This window comes from Oncorhynchus keta, chromosome 1, assembly GCF_023373465.1.
Source record: "Oncorhynchus keta strain PuntledgeMale-10-30-2019 chromosome 1, Oket_V2, whole genome shotgun sequence".
Classification (NCBI taxonomy): domain Eukaryota; kingdom Metazoa; phylum Chordata; class Actinopteri; order Salmoniformes; family Salmonidae; genus Oncorhynchus; species Oncorhynchus keta.
In genome coordinates, this window is record NC_068421.1 from 56,316,282 (window position 1) to 56,334,684 (window position 18,403).

Below are 18,403 nucleotides of genomic sequence, written 5' to 3' on the forward strand. Positions count from 1 at the left end.
AAACGTCAAGCTACCAGGATCCCATTATCCTCCAGTGCCACCATATTCCAGAACTGAGAATAATTAAACGCCACCATATTCCAGAACTGAGAAGCTACCAGGAACCCATTATCCTCCAGTGCCACCATATTCCAGAACTGAGAAGAATTAAACGTCAAGCTACCAGGAACCCATTATCCTCCAGTGCCACCATATTCCAGAACTGAGAAGAATTAAACGTCAAGCTACCAGGAACCCATTATCCTCCAGTGCCACCATATTCCAGAACTGAGAAGAATTAAACGTCAAGCTACCAGGAACCCATTATCCTCCAGTGCCACCATATTCCAGAACTGAGAAGAATTAAACATCAAGCTACCAGGAACCCACTATCCTCCAGTGCCACCATATTCCAGAACTGAGAAAAATTAAACGTCAAGCTACCTGGAACCCATTATCCTCCAGTGCCACCATATTCCAGAACTGCAACTTACCTGGAGAGTCCAGAAGTACAAGGTGTCAAGTGCTCAGAGACATGGCCAAGGTCAAGAAGGCTGAGACACGACCACCACTGGATAAGATTCACAAGTTGAAGCGTCAAGATTGGGCAAAGAAACACCTGAAGACAGATTTTTCTAAGGTTTTATGGACAGATGAAATGAGAGTGACTCTTCATGGTCCAGATGGATGGGACCGTGGCTGGATCAGTAATGGACACAGGGCACCACTTCGAGTCAGGAGCTAGCAAGGTGGAGGAGGGGTACTGGTATAGGCTGCTACCATTAAGGATGAGGTAGTTGGTCCTTTCCGGGTTGAAGATGGACTGAAACTCAACTCCCAATCCTACTGCCAGTATCTGGAAGATACTTTCTTCAAGCAGTGGTACAGGAAGAAGTCCTCAGCATTCAAGAAGGCCATGATCTTTATGCAGGACAATGCTCAATAAAATGGATCCAAGTACTCCACTGCTTGGCTAGCCAGCAAGGACCTCAAAGATGCCCGAATAATGACCTGTCCCTCTTCCTCACCTGACTTAAATCCTATTGAGAATTTGTGGGCCCTTCTCAAACTTGAGATTTAGAGCAAGGGTAGACAATACACCCATTTGAACAGCATTTAGGAGGCTGTGGTTTCTGCTTCAGCGAAAGTTGATAGTGAACAGATTAATAAACTGACAGACCCCATGGATGGAAGGCTCATGGCAGTTATTGAAAAGAAGGGTGGCGTATTGGCCCAAAATGTTATTTAACTGTCATTTTGTGTTACTTATTTGTTACTTACTCTAAAAATTGAGAATAAACAAGTGAGTTGGGAGAAATTATTTCTGTAATGTAGTTGCCTAATTATTCTGCACACTAATAGTTGCCTAATAATTGTGCTCACTTATATATTCTGGGACGGCAGCATAGCCTAGTGGATAGAGCGTTGGACTAATAACAAAAAGGTTGCAAGATCAAATCCCCGAGCTGACAAGGTACAGAATCTGTCGTTCTACCCCTGAACAAAGCAGTTTACCCACTGTTCCTAGGCTGTCATTGAAAATAAGAATTTGTTTTTAACTGACTTGCCTAGTAAAATAAATGAAAAAGACAAAACTCACTTTTCCTTTGTTAAACATTCAGTTTGGAGGTTCAATAACATTTTGTTTTGGATTGCATTGTGTTTGTTCAACATTAAAAATTAATCCTGATTAATACAATTTGCCTAATAATTGTGCACGCTCCACTATAATTGAGAATTTCAATAAGCATTTCTCTACGGCTGGCCATGCTTTCCACTTGGCTACCGTACCCAGGTCAACTGCCCGGCACCCTCCACAGCAACCCGCTAAAGCCCCCACCATTTCTTCTTTACCCAACTCCAGATAGCTGATGTTCTGAAAGAGCTGCAAAATCTGGACCCCTACAAATCAGCCAGGCTAGACAATCTGGACCCTCTCTTTCTAAAATGATCTGACGAAATTGTTGCAACCCCTATTACTAGCCTGTTCAACCTCTCTTTCGTATCGTCTGAGATTCCCAAAGATTGGAAAGCTGCCGCGGTCATCCCCCTCTTCAAAGGGGGTGACACTCTAGACCCAAACTGCTACAGACCTATATCTATCCTACCCTGTCTTTCTGAGGTCTTCGAAAGCCAAGTTAACAAACAGATTACTGACCATTTCGAATCCCACCATACTTTCTCCGCTATGCAATCTGGTTTCAGAGCTGGTCATGGGTGCACCTCAGCCATGCTCAAGGTTCTAAACGACATCATAACCGCCATCGATAAGAGACATTACTGTGCAGCCGTATTCATCGTCCTCGCCAAAGATTTCGACTCTGTCAATCACAACATTCTTATTGGCAGATTCGACAGCCTTGGTTTCTCAAATGATTGCCTCGCCTGGTTTATCAACTACTTATCTGATAGAGTTCAGTGTGTCAAATCGGAGAGACTATTGTCCGGACCTCTGACAGTCTCTATGGGTGTGCCACAGGGTTCAATTCTTGGACCGACTCTCTTTTCTGTATACATCAATGATGTTGCTCTTGCTGCTGGTGATTCTCTGATCCACCTCTACGCAGACGACAGCATTCTGTATACTTCTGTCCCCTCCTTGGACACTGTGTTAACTAACCTCCAGACGACCTTCAATGCCATTACAACTCTCCTTTCGTGGCCTCCAACTGCTCTTAAACGCAAGTAAAACTAAATGCATGCTATTCAATCGATCACTGCCCGCACCTGCTCGCCCGTCCAGCATCACTACTCTGGACAGCTCTGACTTAGAATACGTGGACAACTACAAATACACGGGTGTCTGGTTAGACTGTAAACTCTCCTTCCAGACTCACATTAAGCATCTCCAATCCAAAATTAAATCTAGAATCGGCTTCCTATATCGCAACAAAGCATCCTTCACTCATGCTGCCAAACATACCCTCATAAAACTGACCATCCTACCGATCCTCGACTTTGGTGATGTCATCTATAAAATAGCCTCCAACACTCTACTCAACAAACTGGATGTAGTCGATCACAGTGCCATCCATTTTGTCACCAAAGCCCCATACACTACCCACCATTGCGACCTGTACGCTCTCGTTGTTTGGCCCTCGCTTCATACTCGTCGCCAAAAATAAAATGTGTGTATTGTTACTGTTGTGCATTGTGCACTGTTGGAGCTAGGAACACAAGCATATGGGTATGCAACCAATAACATTTGATTTGATGGCAAAATGCAGTAACTACGCCAACAGTGAAACTGAGAAAAATGGCGTTACATCTTTGGGGTTAGCCAGACAAATATGTTGTAGGTAGACAAGTGATAATTCACTGATGTATCATCTTATTATAAAGTCATTTGTATGCATATAAACCATAACCACTGATTTAATCTATGGCCCCTAAAATGCAAATACTGCACCTTTGTATGACCTTAAACAACTATATGGGTAATACAAAGGCAAAGTGCAGTATCTACAATCTAAATGTGTTTTTTCAACTGTCTTGTTGTTTTTCTGTTTGACAGTTCTAACTATATTCCAACTGTATTTAATGGTTTTATGTAGTTATGTTTTCATGTTTTTATGTTGTATTGTAGTAACCCTTAAGCATTTTTCGCCATAAGGTAAGGACTATTTCATGATGAATGAATGTTTATACTTATACTACTTTGTGCAGTATTTACAATCTTAATATGTTTTCCCAATTTTCTTGTGTTTTTCTGTTTGACTTATTTCATTTTTTTTTACCTTTATTTAACTAGACAAATCAGTTAAGAACAAATTCTTATTAACAATGATGGCCTAACCCGGCCAAACACTAATCCAGACGACGCGGGGCCAATTGTACACCGCCCTATGGGATTCCCAATCACGGCCGGTTGTGATACAGCCTGGAATGGTAATTTATTATTTTAGAGGTCATAGGTCAAATCAGTAGTCATTGTTGATATGCATAAAAATGTACTTCATAATAAGATAATACATCAGTGCATTATCACTTATCTACCTACACCATATTTGGCTGGACAGCTAGTAAACTTTAAAAACATTTTTCTCAGTTTCACTGTTTGTGTAGTTACTGCTTGTTGCCTTTGTATGGCAGAGCGGATAACGGATTACTTGGATTTTGAAGCTACTGCACATTTTACACTATATTTTCACTGAAACTGAGCATAATTGAACAAGGACACTTTATCACAAGATAAAACATATACTATAAAGCCTGATATCAGTCTGAAAAATGTAGTTACTGCGTTTTGCCTTTGTAGGGCAGAGTACTGGTCTTGTCTTTTTAGAAATCAGAAAGGGCACTTTGAATACGGGATTTTAGAACCTCTATAAAGACCAGACCAGTACTTCCTGGAAAAGTGTGATATCAGCATCTTTCAGCGGCCTCATTCACTCAGATGTTTCCATCCTCACACAGACAGCTCCCACTTCCCTACCAGATCCAGAAAAGTGCTGAACCTGCTAATGTTTCAGAAACACTGGGCAATGCTTTCTTGGCGAACCATGTTAACTACCGACTCCATTTTATATTACTGAATAGGGAAAGCAGCCACTGTTTCCTTCAGTGCTACTCTCCTACCAGGTCATAACGTCGGCACCAACGATGTTAGGATGAAACAGTCAGAGATCACCAAGCGCAACATAGCTTCTGCGTGCATATCAGCTAGAAAGATGTGTCGGCATCGAGTAATTGTCTCTGGCCCCCTCCCAGTTAGGGGGAGTGATGAGCTCTACAGCAGAGTCTCACAACTCAATCGCTGGTTGAAAACTCTTTTCTGCCCCTCCCAAAAGATAGAATTTGTAGATAATTGGCCCTCTTTCTGGGACTCACCCACAAACAGGACCAAGCCTGACCTGCTGAGGAGTGACGGACTCCATCCTAGCTGGAGGGGTGCTCTCATCTTATCTGCCAACATAGACAGGGCTCTAACTCCTCTAGCTCCACAATGAAATAGGGTGCAGGCCAGGCAGCAGGCTATTAGCCAGCCTGCCAGCATAGTGGAGTCTGCCACTAGCATAGTCAGTGTAGTCAGCTCAGCTATCACCATTGAGACGTGTCTGTGCCTCGACCTAGATTGGGCAAAACTAAACATGGCGGTGTTCGCCTTAGCAATCTCACTAGGATAAAGACCACCTCCATTCCTGTCATTACTGAAAGAGATCATGATACCTCACATCTCAAAATAGGACTACTTAATGTTAGATCCCTTACTTGAAAGGCAATTATAGTCAATGAACTAATCACTGATCATAATCTTGATGTGATTGGCCTGACTGAAACATGGCTTAAGCCTGATGAATTTACTGTGTTAAATGAGGCCTCACCTCCTGGCTACACTAGTGACCATATCCCCCGTGCATCCCGCAAAGGCGGAGGTGTTGCTAACATTTACGATAGCAAATTTCAATTTACAAAAAAAAAAAAAATGACGTTTTCGTCTTTTGAGCTTCTAGTCATGAAATCTATGCAGCCTACTCAATATTATTTATTATATATCAATCACTTTTTATAGCTACTGTTTACAGGCCTCCTGGGCCATATACAGCGTTTCTCACTGAGTTCCCTGAATTCCTATCGGACCTTGTAGTCATTGCAGATAATATTCTAATCTTTGGTGACTTTAATATTCACATGGAAAAGTCCACAGACCCACTCCAAAAGGCTTTTGGAGCCATCATCGACTCAGTGGGTTTTGTCCAACATGTCTCTGGACCCACTCACTGTCACAGTCATACGCTGGACCTAGTTTTGTCCCATGGAATAAATGTTGTGGATCTTAATGTTTTTCCTCATAATCCTGGACTATCGGACCACCATTTTATTACGTTTGCAATTGCAACAAATAATCTGCTCAGACCCCAACCAAGGAACATCAAAAGTCGTGCTATAAATTCACAGACAACACAAAGATTCCTTGATGCCCTTCCAGACTCCCTCTGCCTACCCAAGGACGCCAGAGGACAAAAATCCGTTAACCACCTAACTGAGGATCTCAATTTAACCTTGCGCAATACCCTCGATGCAGTTGCACCCCTAAAAACTAAAAAAATGTCTCATAAGAAACTAGCTCCCTGGTACACAGAAAATACCCGAGCTCTGAAGCAAGCTTCCAGAAAATTGGAACGGAAATGGCGCCACACCAAACTGGAAGTCTTCCGACTAGCTTGGAAGGACGGTACCGTGCAGTACCGAAGAGCCCTTACTGCTGCTCGATCATCCTATTTTTCTAACTTAATTGAGGAAAATAAGAACAATCCGAAATTCCTTTTTTGATACTGTGGCAAAGCTAACTAAAAAGCAGCATTCCCCAAGAGAGGATGACTTTCACTTTAGCAGTGATAAATTCATGAACTTCTTTGAGGAAAAGATTATGATTATTAGAAAGCAAATTACGGACTCCTCTTTAAACCTGCGTATTCCTCCAAACCTCAGTTGTCCTGAGTCTGCACAACTCTGCCAGGACCTAGGATCAAGAGAGACGCTCAAGTGTTTTAGTACTATATCTCTTGACACAATGATGAAAATAATCATGGCCTCTAAACCTTCAAGCTGTATACTGGACCCTATTCCAACTAAACTACTGAAAGAGCTGCTTCCTGTGCTTGGCTTCCTGCTATGTTGAACATAATAAACGGCTCTCTATCCACTGGATGTGTACCAAACTCACTAAAAGTGGCAGTAATAAAGCCTCTCTTGAAAAAGCCAAACCTTGACCCAGAAAATATAAAAAACTATCGGCCTATATCGAATCTTCCATTCCTCTCAAAAATTTTAGAGAAGGCTGTTGCGCAGCAACTCACTGCCTTCCTGAAGACAAACAATGTATACGAAATGCTTCAGTCTGGTTTTAGACCCCATCATAGCACTGAGACGGCACTTGTGAAGGTGGTAAATGACATTTTAATGGCATCGGACCGAGGCTCTGCATCTGTCCTCGTGCTCCTAGACCTTAGTGCTGCTTTTGATACCATCGATCACCACATTCTTTTGGAGAGATTGGAAACCCAAATTGGTCTACACGGACATGTTCTGGCCTGGTTTAGGTCTTATCTGTCGGAAAGATATCAGTTTGTCTCTGTGAATGGTTTGTCCTCTGACAAATCAACTGTAAATTTCGGTGTTCCTCAAGGTTCTGTTTTAGGACCACTATTGTTTTCACTATATATTTTACCTCTTGGGGATGTTATTCGAAAACATAATGTAAACTTTCACTGCTATGTGGATGACACACAGCTGTACATTTCAATGAAACATGGTGAAGCCCCAAAATTGCCCTCGCTAGAAGCATGTGTTTCAGACATAAGGAAGTGGATGGCTGCAAACTTTCTACTATTAAACTCGGACAAAACAGAGATGCTTGTTCTAGGTCCCAAGAAACAAAGAGATCTTCTGTTGAATCTGACAATTAATCTTAATGGTTGTACAGTCGTCTCAAATAAAACTGTGAAGGACCTCGGCGTTACTCTGGACCCTGATCTCTCTTTTGAAGAACATATCAAGACCATTTCGAGGACAGCTTTTTTCCATCTACGTAACATTGCAAAAATCAGAAACTTTCTGTCCAAAAATGATGCAGAAAAATTAATCCATGCTTTTGTCACTTCTAGGTTAGACTACTGCAATGCTCTATTTTCCGGCTACCCGGATAAAGCACTAAATAAACTTCAGTTAGTGCTAAATACGGCTGCTAGAATCCTGACTAGAACCAAAAAATTTGATCATATTACTCCAGTGCTAGCCTCTCTACACTGGCTTCCTGTCAAAGCAAGGGCTGATTTTAAGGTTTTACTGCTAACCTACAAAGCATTACATGGGCTTGCTCCTACCTACCTCTCTGATTTGGTCCTGCCGTACATACCTACACGTACGCTACGGTCACAAGACGCAGGCCTCCTAATTGTCCCTAGAATTTCTAAGCAAACAGCTGGAGGCAGGGCTTTCTCCTATAGAGCTCCATTTTTATGGAACGGTCTGCCTACCCATGTCAGAGACGCAAACTCGGTCTCAACCTTTAAGTCTTTACTGAAGACTCATCTCTTCAGTGGGTCATATGATTGAGTGTAGTCTGGCCCAGGAGTGGGAAGGTGAACGGAAAGGCTCTGGAGCAACGAACCGCCCTTGCTGTCTCTGCCTGGCCGGTTCCCCTCTTTCCACTGGGATTCTCTGCCTCTAACCCTGTTACGGGGCTGAGTCACTGGCTTGCTGGGGCTCTCTCGTGCCGTCCCTGGGGGGGGTGCGTCACCTGGGTGGGTTGATTCACTGTTGTGGTCGGCCTGTCTGGGTTGCCCCCCCCCCCTTGGGTTGTACCGTGGCGGAGATCTTTGTGGGCTGTACTCGGCCTTGTCTCAGGATGGTAGTTGGTGGTTGAAGATATCCCTCTAGTGGTGTGGGGGCTGTGATTTGGCAAAGTGGGTGGGGTTATATCCTTCCTGTTTGGCCCTGTCCGGGGTGTCCTCGGATGGGGCCACAGTGTCTCCTGACCCCTCCTGTCTCAGCCTCCAGTATTTATGCTGCAGTAGTTTATGTGTCGGGGGCTAGGGTCAGTTTGTTATATCTGGAGTACTTCTCCTGTCCTATTCGGTGTCCTGTGTGAATCTAAGTGTGCGTTCTCTAATTCTCTCCTTCTCTCTTTCTTTCTCTCTCTCGGAGGACCTGAGCCCTAGGACCATGCCCCAGGACTACCTGACATGATGACTCCTTGCTGTCCCCAGTCCACCTGGCCATGCTGCTGCTCCAGTTTCAACTGGCCTGGGCCCTAGGACCATGTCCCAGGACTACCTGACATGATGACTCCTTGCTGTCCCCAGTCCACCTGGCCATGCTGCTGCTCCAGTTTCAACTGTTCTGCCTTACTATTATTCAACCATGCTGGTCATTTATGAACATTTGAACATCTTGGCCACGTTCTGTTATAATCTCCACCCGGCACAGCCAGAAGAGGACTGGCCACCCCACATATGCTCTCTCTAATTCTCTCTTTCTCTCTCTCTCTCGGAGGACCTGAGCCCTAGGACCGTGCCCCAGGACTACCTGACATGATGGCTCCTTGCTGTCCCCAGTCCACCTGGCTGTGCTGCTGCTCCAGTTTCAACTGTTCTGCCAGCCGGTTCCTCTCTGGTTTCTTCCTTATTATTATAAGCACTTTGAGATATCAGTTCTGATGTACGAAGGGCTATATAAACCGTGCTTTTACACCTGCATTGTTTGCTGTTTGGGGTTTTAGGCTGGGTTTCTGTACAGCACTTTGAGATATCAGCTGATGTACGAAGGGCTATATAAATACATTTGATTTGATTTGATATCACAGGGCCAGGATTATGAGCTACTGTAATCATTTACAATGTGTAACATTCCCAGGAGTCAACTGCCAGGAATGAAAGTGATTCATTTAAGCGAGTATATCAGTGTGATAACAATGCCCCATGATGCCTTGAAAATAGACCGTTAGTGAGTCAGAAGGTAGGTACCAGTGGTGTAAATGAACTAAGTAAAAAATACTTTGAAGTACTACTTAAATAGTTTTATTTGGGTATCTATACTTTACTATTTATATTTTTTACAACTTTTACTCCACTACATTTCTAAAGAAAATATGTACTTTTTACTCACATACATTCTTCCTGACACCCAAAAGTACTAGTTAAACTTTGAATGCCTAGGCAGGACAGCAATATCGTCAGAAATACGCACCTATCAATATAACGTGTTGTCATCCCGACTGCCTCTGATCTCACTAAACACAAATACTGCGTTTGTAAATGATATCTGAGTGTTGGAGTGTGCCCTGGATGTCCGTAAATAAAAATATCCTGCCATCTGGTTTGCTTAACATATACAATTTGATGTATAGCATTTACTTTGACTTTTCACTTCTACTCAAGTATGACAATGGATGACTTTTTCCACCACTCTACTTAAGTACATTTAAAACCAGATACTTTTACTCAGGTAGTATTTTACTGGGGCACCTTAACTTTTACTTGAGTCACTTTCTATTAAGGTATCTTTACTTTTACTTTAAAGTATGACAATTGAGTACTTTTTCCACCACTGGTAGGTGCGTGCATCGACCAACACAAGTCAAAGTGTAGCCGAACATCATAGTAATGTCGAAAAAGATGTGCAATTTTTGCTCCTTTCAAAACTGGTGGACCTAGTTGATTATTTCATTCTAGAATTTATTAAAAAAATAATCTGTTTTTAAAATGAATGAGAGTGCCTCTCCTTTGAAACAGTTACTAAGTCACACAGACCAAATGGATGCTGGGTAGCCATGTTAAGTACAGACTACAGAGGTCAGCCATGGTGTACCCTGGTTCATACCACAGGGCATTGTCTGCAGCGCAACCAAAGACCCAAATAAATCCATAAAAGCACACTCCTCCTCTCATAGTTGTACAGTCAGGAGTATACAAAACCTCTGGCTTCTTACACACCCAAAAGACATCAAAGCGGCCATAGAGGGTGTGTTCTTGAAGAGTTAGAAAGGTCAGTCAGAGAGTAAATGGATGCTTCTGCTAACTCAGCTATCATTATTCTGACAAGCAAAAGTTCACAAGGCTAGAGAGACAGTGATGGACAGCCAAATGAAATAAGGGGAAGAAAGAGGAACACCTTTCAAAAGATACGTCATTCTAGTCCCTTTTTGAGTGCAATGTTCCATTATGGACACCTGCCTCTGTCTCTCACTCGCTTTAACACTTCAAAAGCTCCCTTTGTGCTGAGTATGGTCCATAACAGTGGCTGGCGGTTGGCCTCGGTCAGAGTGACAGAATGAAGTCAAAGTGACAGAATGCAGTCCCAATCTGTGTCACCCGTGTGAAGCTGAATCAGTTTGGAGAAAGAAAAAAACACTTGTTTTCCCCAGTTTTCCTATTCCCACAGCCAACATGACCAAGGGTGTCAAAAGACCTCTTCAAAATGGAAGACCAGTTCAGTTCCTCTCCCCATTTATAGGAATCTACTTTGATTCACAAGCCAAGAGTAGGACCAGGGTGACAACATAGGCACTTCACTGCTTTGCAACCGGACAGAGGTTGGAAATAAAAATACAAATATGTGGTCAGGATGATGAGACAGAAATATCTCTACAAGCTTGGGGGATTGGCATACAGTGCCTTTAGAAAGTATTCACACCCCTTGACTTTTTTTTTAGAAACGCTGTTGGTTTACAACCTGAATTTTTAAATGTATAAAATTGGGACTTTTGGTCACTGGCCTACCCATAATACCCCATTATGTCAAAGTGGAATTATGTTAAGAAATGAAAAGCGGAAATGTCTCGATTAAATTAGTCAACCCCTTTGAAAATATGCAAGCCTAAACAAGTTCAGGAGTAAAAATGTGCAATTACAAACCACAAAATAAGTTGTATGGACTCACTCTATGTGCAATAATAGTGTTTAACATGACTTTTTGAATGACTACCTCATCTCTGTACCCCACACATACAATTACAGTATGTATAAGAACCCTCAACCGAGCAGTGAATTTCAAAAACAGATTCAACCACAAAGACCAGAGAGGTTTCCCAATGCCTCGTAAAGAAAGGCACCTATTGGTAGATGGGTTAAAATAAAAACATACATTGAATATCCCTTTGAGCATGGTGAAGTTATTAATTACACTTTGGAGGGTGTAGCCATACACCCAGTCACTACGACGATGCAGGCGTTCTACCTAACTCAGTTGCCGGAGAGGAAGGAAACCGCTTAGGGATTTCACCATGAGGCCAATGGTGACTTTAAAACAGTTACAGAGTTTAATGGCTGTGATAGGAGAAAACTGAGAACTGATCAAAAACATTGTAATTACTCCACAATACTAGCCTTTTCGACAGAGTGAAAAGAAGGAAGCCTATTGAGAATAGAAAAGTCCCAAAACATGTATCCTGTTTGCAACAAGGCACTAAAGTAGTACTGCAAAAAAAATGGCAAAGCAATGAACTTTTAGTCCTGAATACAAAGTGTTGTGTTTGGAGCAAATCCAATACAGCACATTACTGAGTACCACGCTCCATATTTTCTAGCCTAGTGGTGGCTGCATCATGTTATGGATATGCTTATAATTGTTAAGGACAGGGGAGATTTTCTGGATAAAAAATAAATGGAATGGAGCTAAGCACAGGCAAAAACCCAGAGGAAAACCTGGTTCAGTCTGCTTTCCACCAGACACTGGGAGATGAATTGACCTTTCAGCAGTACAATAACCTAATACACAAGGCTAAATCTACACTGGAGTTGCTTACCAATAAGACAGTACATTTTCCTGAGTGGCCAAGTTACAGTTTTGACTTAAATTTACTTGAAAATCTAAGGCAAGACCTGAAAAGTGTTGTCTAGCAATGATCAACAGCCAATTTGACAGAGCTGGAAGAATTTTGAAAATAATAATGGACAAATGTTGCACAATCCAGGTGTGGAAAGTTCTTAGAGACTTACCCAGAAAGACTCAGACTCAGATGGCTGAGAAAAATTCAGGCTGTAACACAACCAAATGTGGAATAAGTCAAGGTGTACGAATACTTTCTGCAGGCACTGTAATACTGCCAGGTCATGCCTGTGGGACACACAGGGCAGAGAGAGAGGCTTGCATTTTCTAATGTATTATTTTTTCATCTGAACACAAAAGCCTGAGATCCTTGAGGAATTTCCGCCTCTCTGACAGAGAAAGAGGACGGCTTGGTGCCCACTCTGAGAGCCATGTGGAGGAAAGCACAAAGCATCTGTTGATCGGAAGTGGCACAGTGTTTCCCCCTACTTGTTGTTTTCTCTCCCACACAGGTGGGGCCCTCAAGAAAAGGTGCACTTCTGATACCAAAATCCTTCATGGAAACCAACTGAGGCCAAATACATTTCATTAGGAAGGCAATAGACATTGGTGTGTTGGCTAGGCCCACCCACCCCCTTCTATGATAGGGGGAACAATTCTGGTCAGGATTTATGGTCTCAGTACAGTGACAATAGTGCCAGTATATGAGTCAGGGAGTAGTTGCTTACTCATTTGTCGCTCTCCGTAGCTGATGGCTTCGGCGAGGGGACTCCATCCCTGAGCGTTCTTCACCTTCACTGGTGCATTGTGGGCCAGCAGCAGATGGGCACACTCTGTGGGAAAAAGAGACAAGATAGAACCAGTCATTTACTTATTTCAGAGAGAGAGACAGAGCTAGTGGGAGAGAGCACTGCCTTGTTGGTTAACTGACAATTTGTCAATGGTTAATCTGATTTGCGCTGCTACATGACCCAGTGTAGACCGACTAGAGGAGACAAGGGTCAAGCATGGAAAATACACTAAATTATTGACCTCCAAAATCTTTAATAACTGTGTTATTTGTAATGGTTTCTTCATAGCCTGAAGTCTGAAACGAGCAAAGAATGACAAGTCAACAGTACACCGTGTTTCCCACCAAAAACGTTCCACCAGCCCTCTGCTGTGAAGTATTTCATTCAAACTCCACTGAGCTTTCCCATCAAACAGACAAAAGAGGCCCTGGAAGCTATTTTATCTCCAACCTGACACCATGCCCATGTCGGAACAGGCTCTAATTTAGACTTTTAACTTCCCTTCTCCAGGGAAAGCTTCCAGAAATGGAATTTTGCAATAAAGTGAGACATTGTGTATGCTTCACTTCAAATAGAATTATCTTCAAATTCATATATTTACTTACAAAATGCAACATTTTGGTCACATAGACATACGAAAAGGCCTCATATGATTGTATCCCAATCCGACTATTTCATTCTGATTTTATAAACGTGCTTTTACACCTGCATTGTTTGCTGTTTGGGGTTTTAGGCTGGGTTTCTGTACAGCACTTTGAGATATCAGCTGATGTACGAAGGGCTATATAAATACATTTGATTTTATTTGATTTGGATGTACTGTCATACATTCCACTGTGAGGCTCTCTCTTTCTGTGTACCAGTTTTCATGTCCAATAATAAAGGAGACAAATGCTTTGTAGCAGTCGAGAATCATTCATCTAAACCTAAGAATAGTGGAGGGTCAGATAGGGAGTAAGAATGGGATGGAAATAGAAGGGTCGTTCCACGAAATGAGTCCGTTTTGAGTCCCTTTGGTATTTTAAGTAGAAATTGTGCACCAATATTGAATTTTAAAAGCCTGTATATTTAATGAAGTGCTATTTAATGTAGAGACCACATTGACAATTCAATACATCATGTTTATATGAATAAAGACTTGGTAATGTGTCAGAATTCAGCATGTCCCTCTGTGCAGTCTTTGTAACTTCTTGGAAGAGTTTAACCCACTTAACCCCAAAGTTTCTCCAGGTTTTCACCATCCATGTAAAGCCCTAGTTATTTTGTTGCTTCAACAAAGTCATTTCTGAAGACCGAAATAGATGCTCTACACATACAGAGACAGAGAGGTGCTGTTTTGCTCGCTCTGATGCTGTCTCCGGTGAGATACATTCAGCCTATTGCGAATTGAATTAAATGTATGAAACACTGAGAGACGAAAGATAAATTATTTCAAATGTTTAAAAAACATTTTTTCCTGCTAAATCTTTTTTTTTTGGGGGAAATCTGGCTTCCCTTGGCATCCATGAATACACGCCACCAGTGAAACTATTCATTTTTATTATAATGATCAAAATAAACATTGCACATCTAATAGTTAAATCATAGCGTAAAAGCAGGTGAGTTGGTTCTACTCTTTTTGGCAATTTTCTGGTGTTTTGTGGTGGCAAATTGAGTGGGTCGAACAGAACACCTCAATCCTGTTACCCATAGATAGACATGCTGGAAATGTTTTAACATTTTTGTGAAGCTTGAATTCAATTGCCCTTCCCTGTTGCATACAACAAAGGTCCACTCCCCCTATCACAAGGGGATTTATGGCTGATTTAAAATGAACTTGTCAACCCTGTTACAGTCAACCCTGCTACTTTATTTGGCACTTAAAGAGGAATAATTGCATATTTCGGAAATTTGTCTAAGTGCCCTAAACCTTCTTGACTTACTATTGGACGGTCTATCACAGTACGCACCTCTGTCACTCAGAGAGAGCTGGGGCAGAGCTAGAGCCCTCCCCTTATAGCTTTTGAGCAATATATTCAAATATTAGAACAAAAAACAGCAACACCACTTAGGAGATAAAGATTGCGAGTACAATGTTTCTGATCAGATCGACAATGATCTTTTAATGTATTTGTGTGTCTACAATGCCATCTTTAGCACACAGCATATCTGCTTGGTTTCCAGATAAATGCATTGGAAAGAGAGAAATGAAATAGGCCTCTACCAACATTCTGATGGTGCTTCTGACAATGTAGTAAAAGGAGTGTTGTGTTGGGTGATGTGCTAAAGTCTGATGCATTTTGAAAACTTCCTAGTGTGTTGTGTTTATGAGGAGTTCCCTCGTGCGTGTGTTGTCCCATGAGCAGTAAGCCGGTGGGCTGCTGTTTCCTCCGTGTAAAGGCACAGATCTCACAAAAGTTCAAAATTGTGACATTTATCACATAAAATGCATATGCCATATCTCACAACCGATTGGGCTTCCAGAATTTAGTATGATCGCTGTGACAACATTTTCCCGTAGATTTGCATTATTCCACAAAGTTCTACCTAGCGTTGCAGTAACATAACCTTGTGACATATCAGGCTCTAGCTCTGCCTCCACTCTCCCTGAGTGAGAGAGGTGCGCACTGTGACAGACAGTCCAACAATGAGTCAAAGAGGTTTAGGCACATAGACAAATTTCCGGAATGTATTCCCCTTTAATAGGCACTTACTATAATCCATTCTTTATTTAAGCTCTTAAAATGGGGAAAACATGTTTTTTTCATTAAGTAGAACGTGTCCGTCGTGAAAAATGTTCAAATTAAGTGAATGTTTTTTTTTTTTACCAAGTTGAACTACCCTAAAGGGACTCATTTTGTGGGATGACCCAGAACTGTTCCGTTAAACCACATGACCTCATGCATTCATACAGGCTTAGAACTTTAAAGCTAGGATCCCTTCCGATGAGCCATAACACAAACAACATATACAACGTCAAACAACCATCCCACTGGGCACAGACGTCAGTTCAGCGTCTAGCTTTGATTTGCATTTGCTTGGGTTTACAACTAATGAATTCAACGTGAAATCAACAACAACAAAAAGGCTCTCCTTGTCATTGTATTTAGGTTCAACGTTAGGCGGAATAAAGACAAGATCCCTTACATGAATGACTTTTTGCAAATCCAGTCAGTTTTCCATGTTGATTCAACATCATCACATAGATTTTTTTGGCATTTGAAATAACATGGAAACAATGTGGATTCAACCAGTTTTTGCCCAGCGGGATGAAGTCTGTAGGAAATTAGATTTTTTGATCTCTGACTTGACCAGAACATATCCTAGGCCAGGAAATAAACAGACATCAATTAATGTGTACTCTGATGGGACGATACAACAGCCCAAACCCCCACATTGTCTATATTTATACAGGAAGCAGCACGTGAATAACATACGTTCTCTACTTCCTGGGTTGGGCAACTTGTCAACAACAATAGAGAGAGAAAATGGAGCCCGTTGTTCCGACTGTCAATATAGCAGTGACATCTCTAATTAAAATAGTGGCTTCTATGCAACTATGTTTTTTGGCTAATGCCATTTATAGCACCAAACAAGCAGGTCAAATGCGGAAATTGTCAACAATCCGCTGAATGGAAAATATATAGGCCAGGTGTTTCATGGGCAGGAACTGGGACTTTCATCACTCCTTGTTTGGCAACCTGCTACAATGGATGACTCTAATAATTGAAGAAAGGTCACATGGATGCTCTTCTGTGTGGAACAGTAATATCCTGGGCACATGTGTCAACCAGACAAACCTGTTACTCAACTAATTGAACCCAAGTTTAATCTCTTTCAATCAACTCTGCCTTCTGCCTTGTTACTCTGCCAAACGTCACAGAAAATGCCCAAGACATTCCTCCCTTAGTCATGAGAATGGGAAATTCTCCTCCCCGGCACATCCATCAAACACACAGTTTGTATTTCTAGAGGTTGTGTCTTCCACACAATTTTTATATATATTTTTTATTTAAATGTTTTTTTTTTTAAAACTAGGCAAGTCAGTTAAGAACAAATTCTTATTTACAATGACGGCCTACCCCGGCCAAACCCAGACGATGAGAAAGTCGTACTGATGCACTCACAGCGAATGCCTCTGATTTACAGTTAATTGCCAAAGTAAAGGAAACGGCAACATAAAGTGTCTTAATAGCATGTTGGGCCACAACCCAGAACAAATTAAATGCGCCTTGTCACAGATTCTACAAGTGTCTGGAACTCTACTGGGGGGATGCGACACCATTCTTCCACAAGAAATGCCACAATTTGGTGTTTTGTTGATGGTGGTGGAAAACACAGTCTCAGGCACCACTCTAGAATCTCCCATATAAGTGTTCAATTGGGTTGAGATCTGGTAATGGCCATGGCATATGGTTCACATTGTTTTCATGCTCATCAAACCATTCAGGGATCACTCATGATCTGTGGATGGAGGCATTGTCATCCAATCCTTGCCACTCCTTGTCATTGCCAACATTCTATAAATAATGAGATCGCGGTAAACAGAGGGGTTGATCCTAATTCGATAAGCCTCACAACGTATCCTCCAATCACAACAATTATCCAAATATTGGAACTCTATAACTTTTTTTCTCCCCACAGAACAGTTGGTATCTGGTTGCCAAGCACACATTAAGCACATGTGTTTTGTTTTTCCCGACAAAACCAGTCAGTCAAAAGATGCTAGCGGAAGTTTAAATTAGTGGTGCACGACTCCAGGATTTTTGGAGTAGACTCCGACTCCTGTGGTTGGAGTTGCTAGCTCTCTCTTTGCTGTGAAAGATGTGAGAGTTTGTGTTCTCGAAGTAGACTACAGCAACTAGTCTCCCCCATTGCAAAAATACTGAATCTTAGGAGAAGGTTGACACCCAGAAATGGGAGTTGAAGGGCAAGGAGTCGCGGAATCGAATATTTTGAAGTAGACTCCCCACCACTAGTCTACATTCTCAAACAAAATACATACTGCAATTCCAACCACAAAACCTCTTTGCTTTGATTTTAAGTCTCAAAATACAATAGCTTGCCTAGCTAATAGCTACATTTTTGTTTTTGAGGCTCCACATGTTGTAATGAAAAATATTAATGCTATTTTCAACAACCATTGAGCAACTCCACTGTAAATCCAGCTGCATATTAATCATTGAGATTGCCGAAAGGCCAGTCTCTTTGGCAATGACATAGAGTGACAAGGAGTGGAATGTTAGCCAAAAAAACTGGTACCCAGACTAGAGAAATTCAAACCCCTGCTAGATCAAGATCCCTGTTCCCTAAATTGTTTGGTTCATCAAAAATAAAAAGAGGGTTGCCTTCCTGAGAGACATAAGAGATTGTAACATTCTTTG

The 18,403-nt window shown here is 41.8% G+C and overlaps 1 protein-coding gene across 3 annotated transcripts in view; it reads right to left on the reverse strand.

Moving 5' to 3' along the window:
• Window positions 1–18,403, reverse strand: part of LOC118388619 (ankyrin repeat domain-containing protein 13C-like) — an 84,968-nt gene that overhangs the window by 32,459 nt on the left and 34,106 nt on the right. For all 3 annotated transcript variants that reach the window (XM_052528553.1, XM_052528552.1, XM_052528554.1), the window contains one exon: window positions 12,978–13,082. In XM_052528553.1, the coding sequence (XP_052384513.1) occupies window positions 12,978–13,082 (105 nt within the window). The remainder of the gene's footprint in view (window positions 1–12,977; window positions 13,083–18,403) is intronic.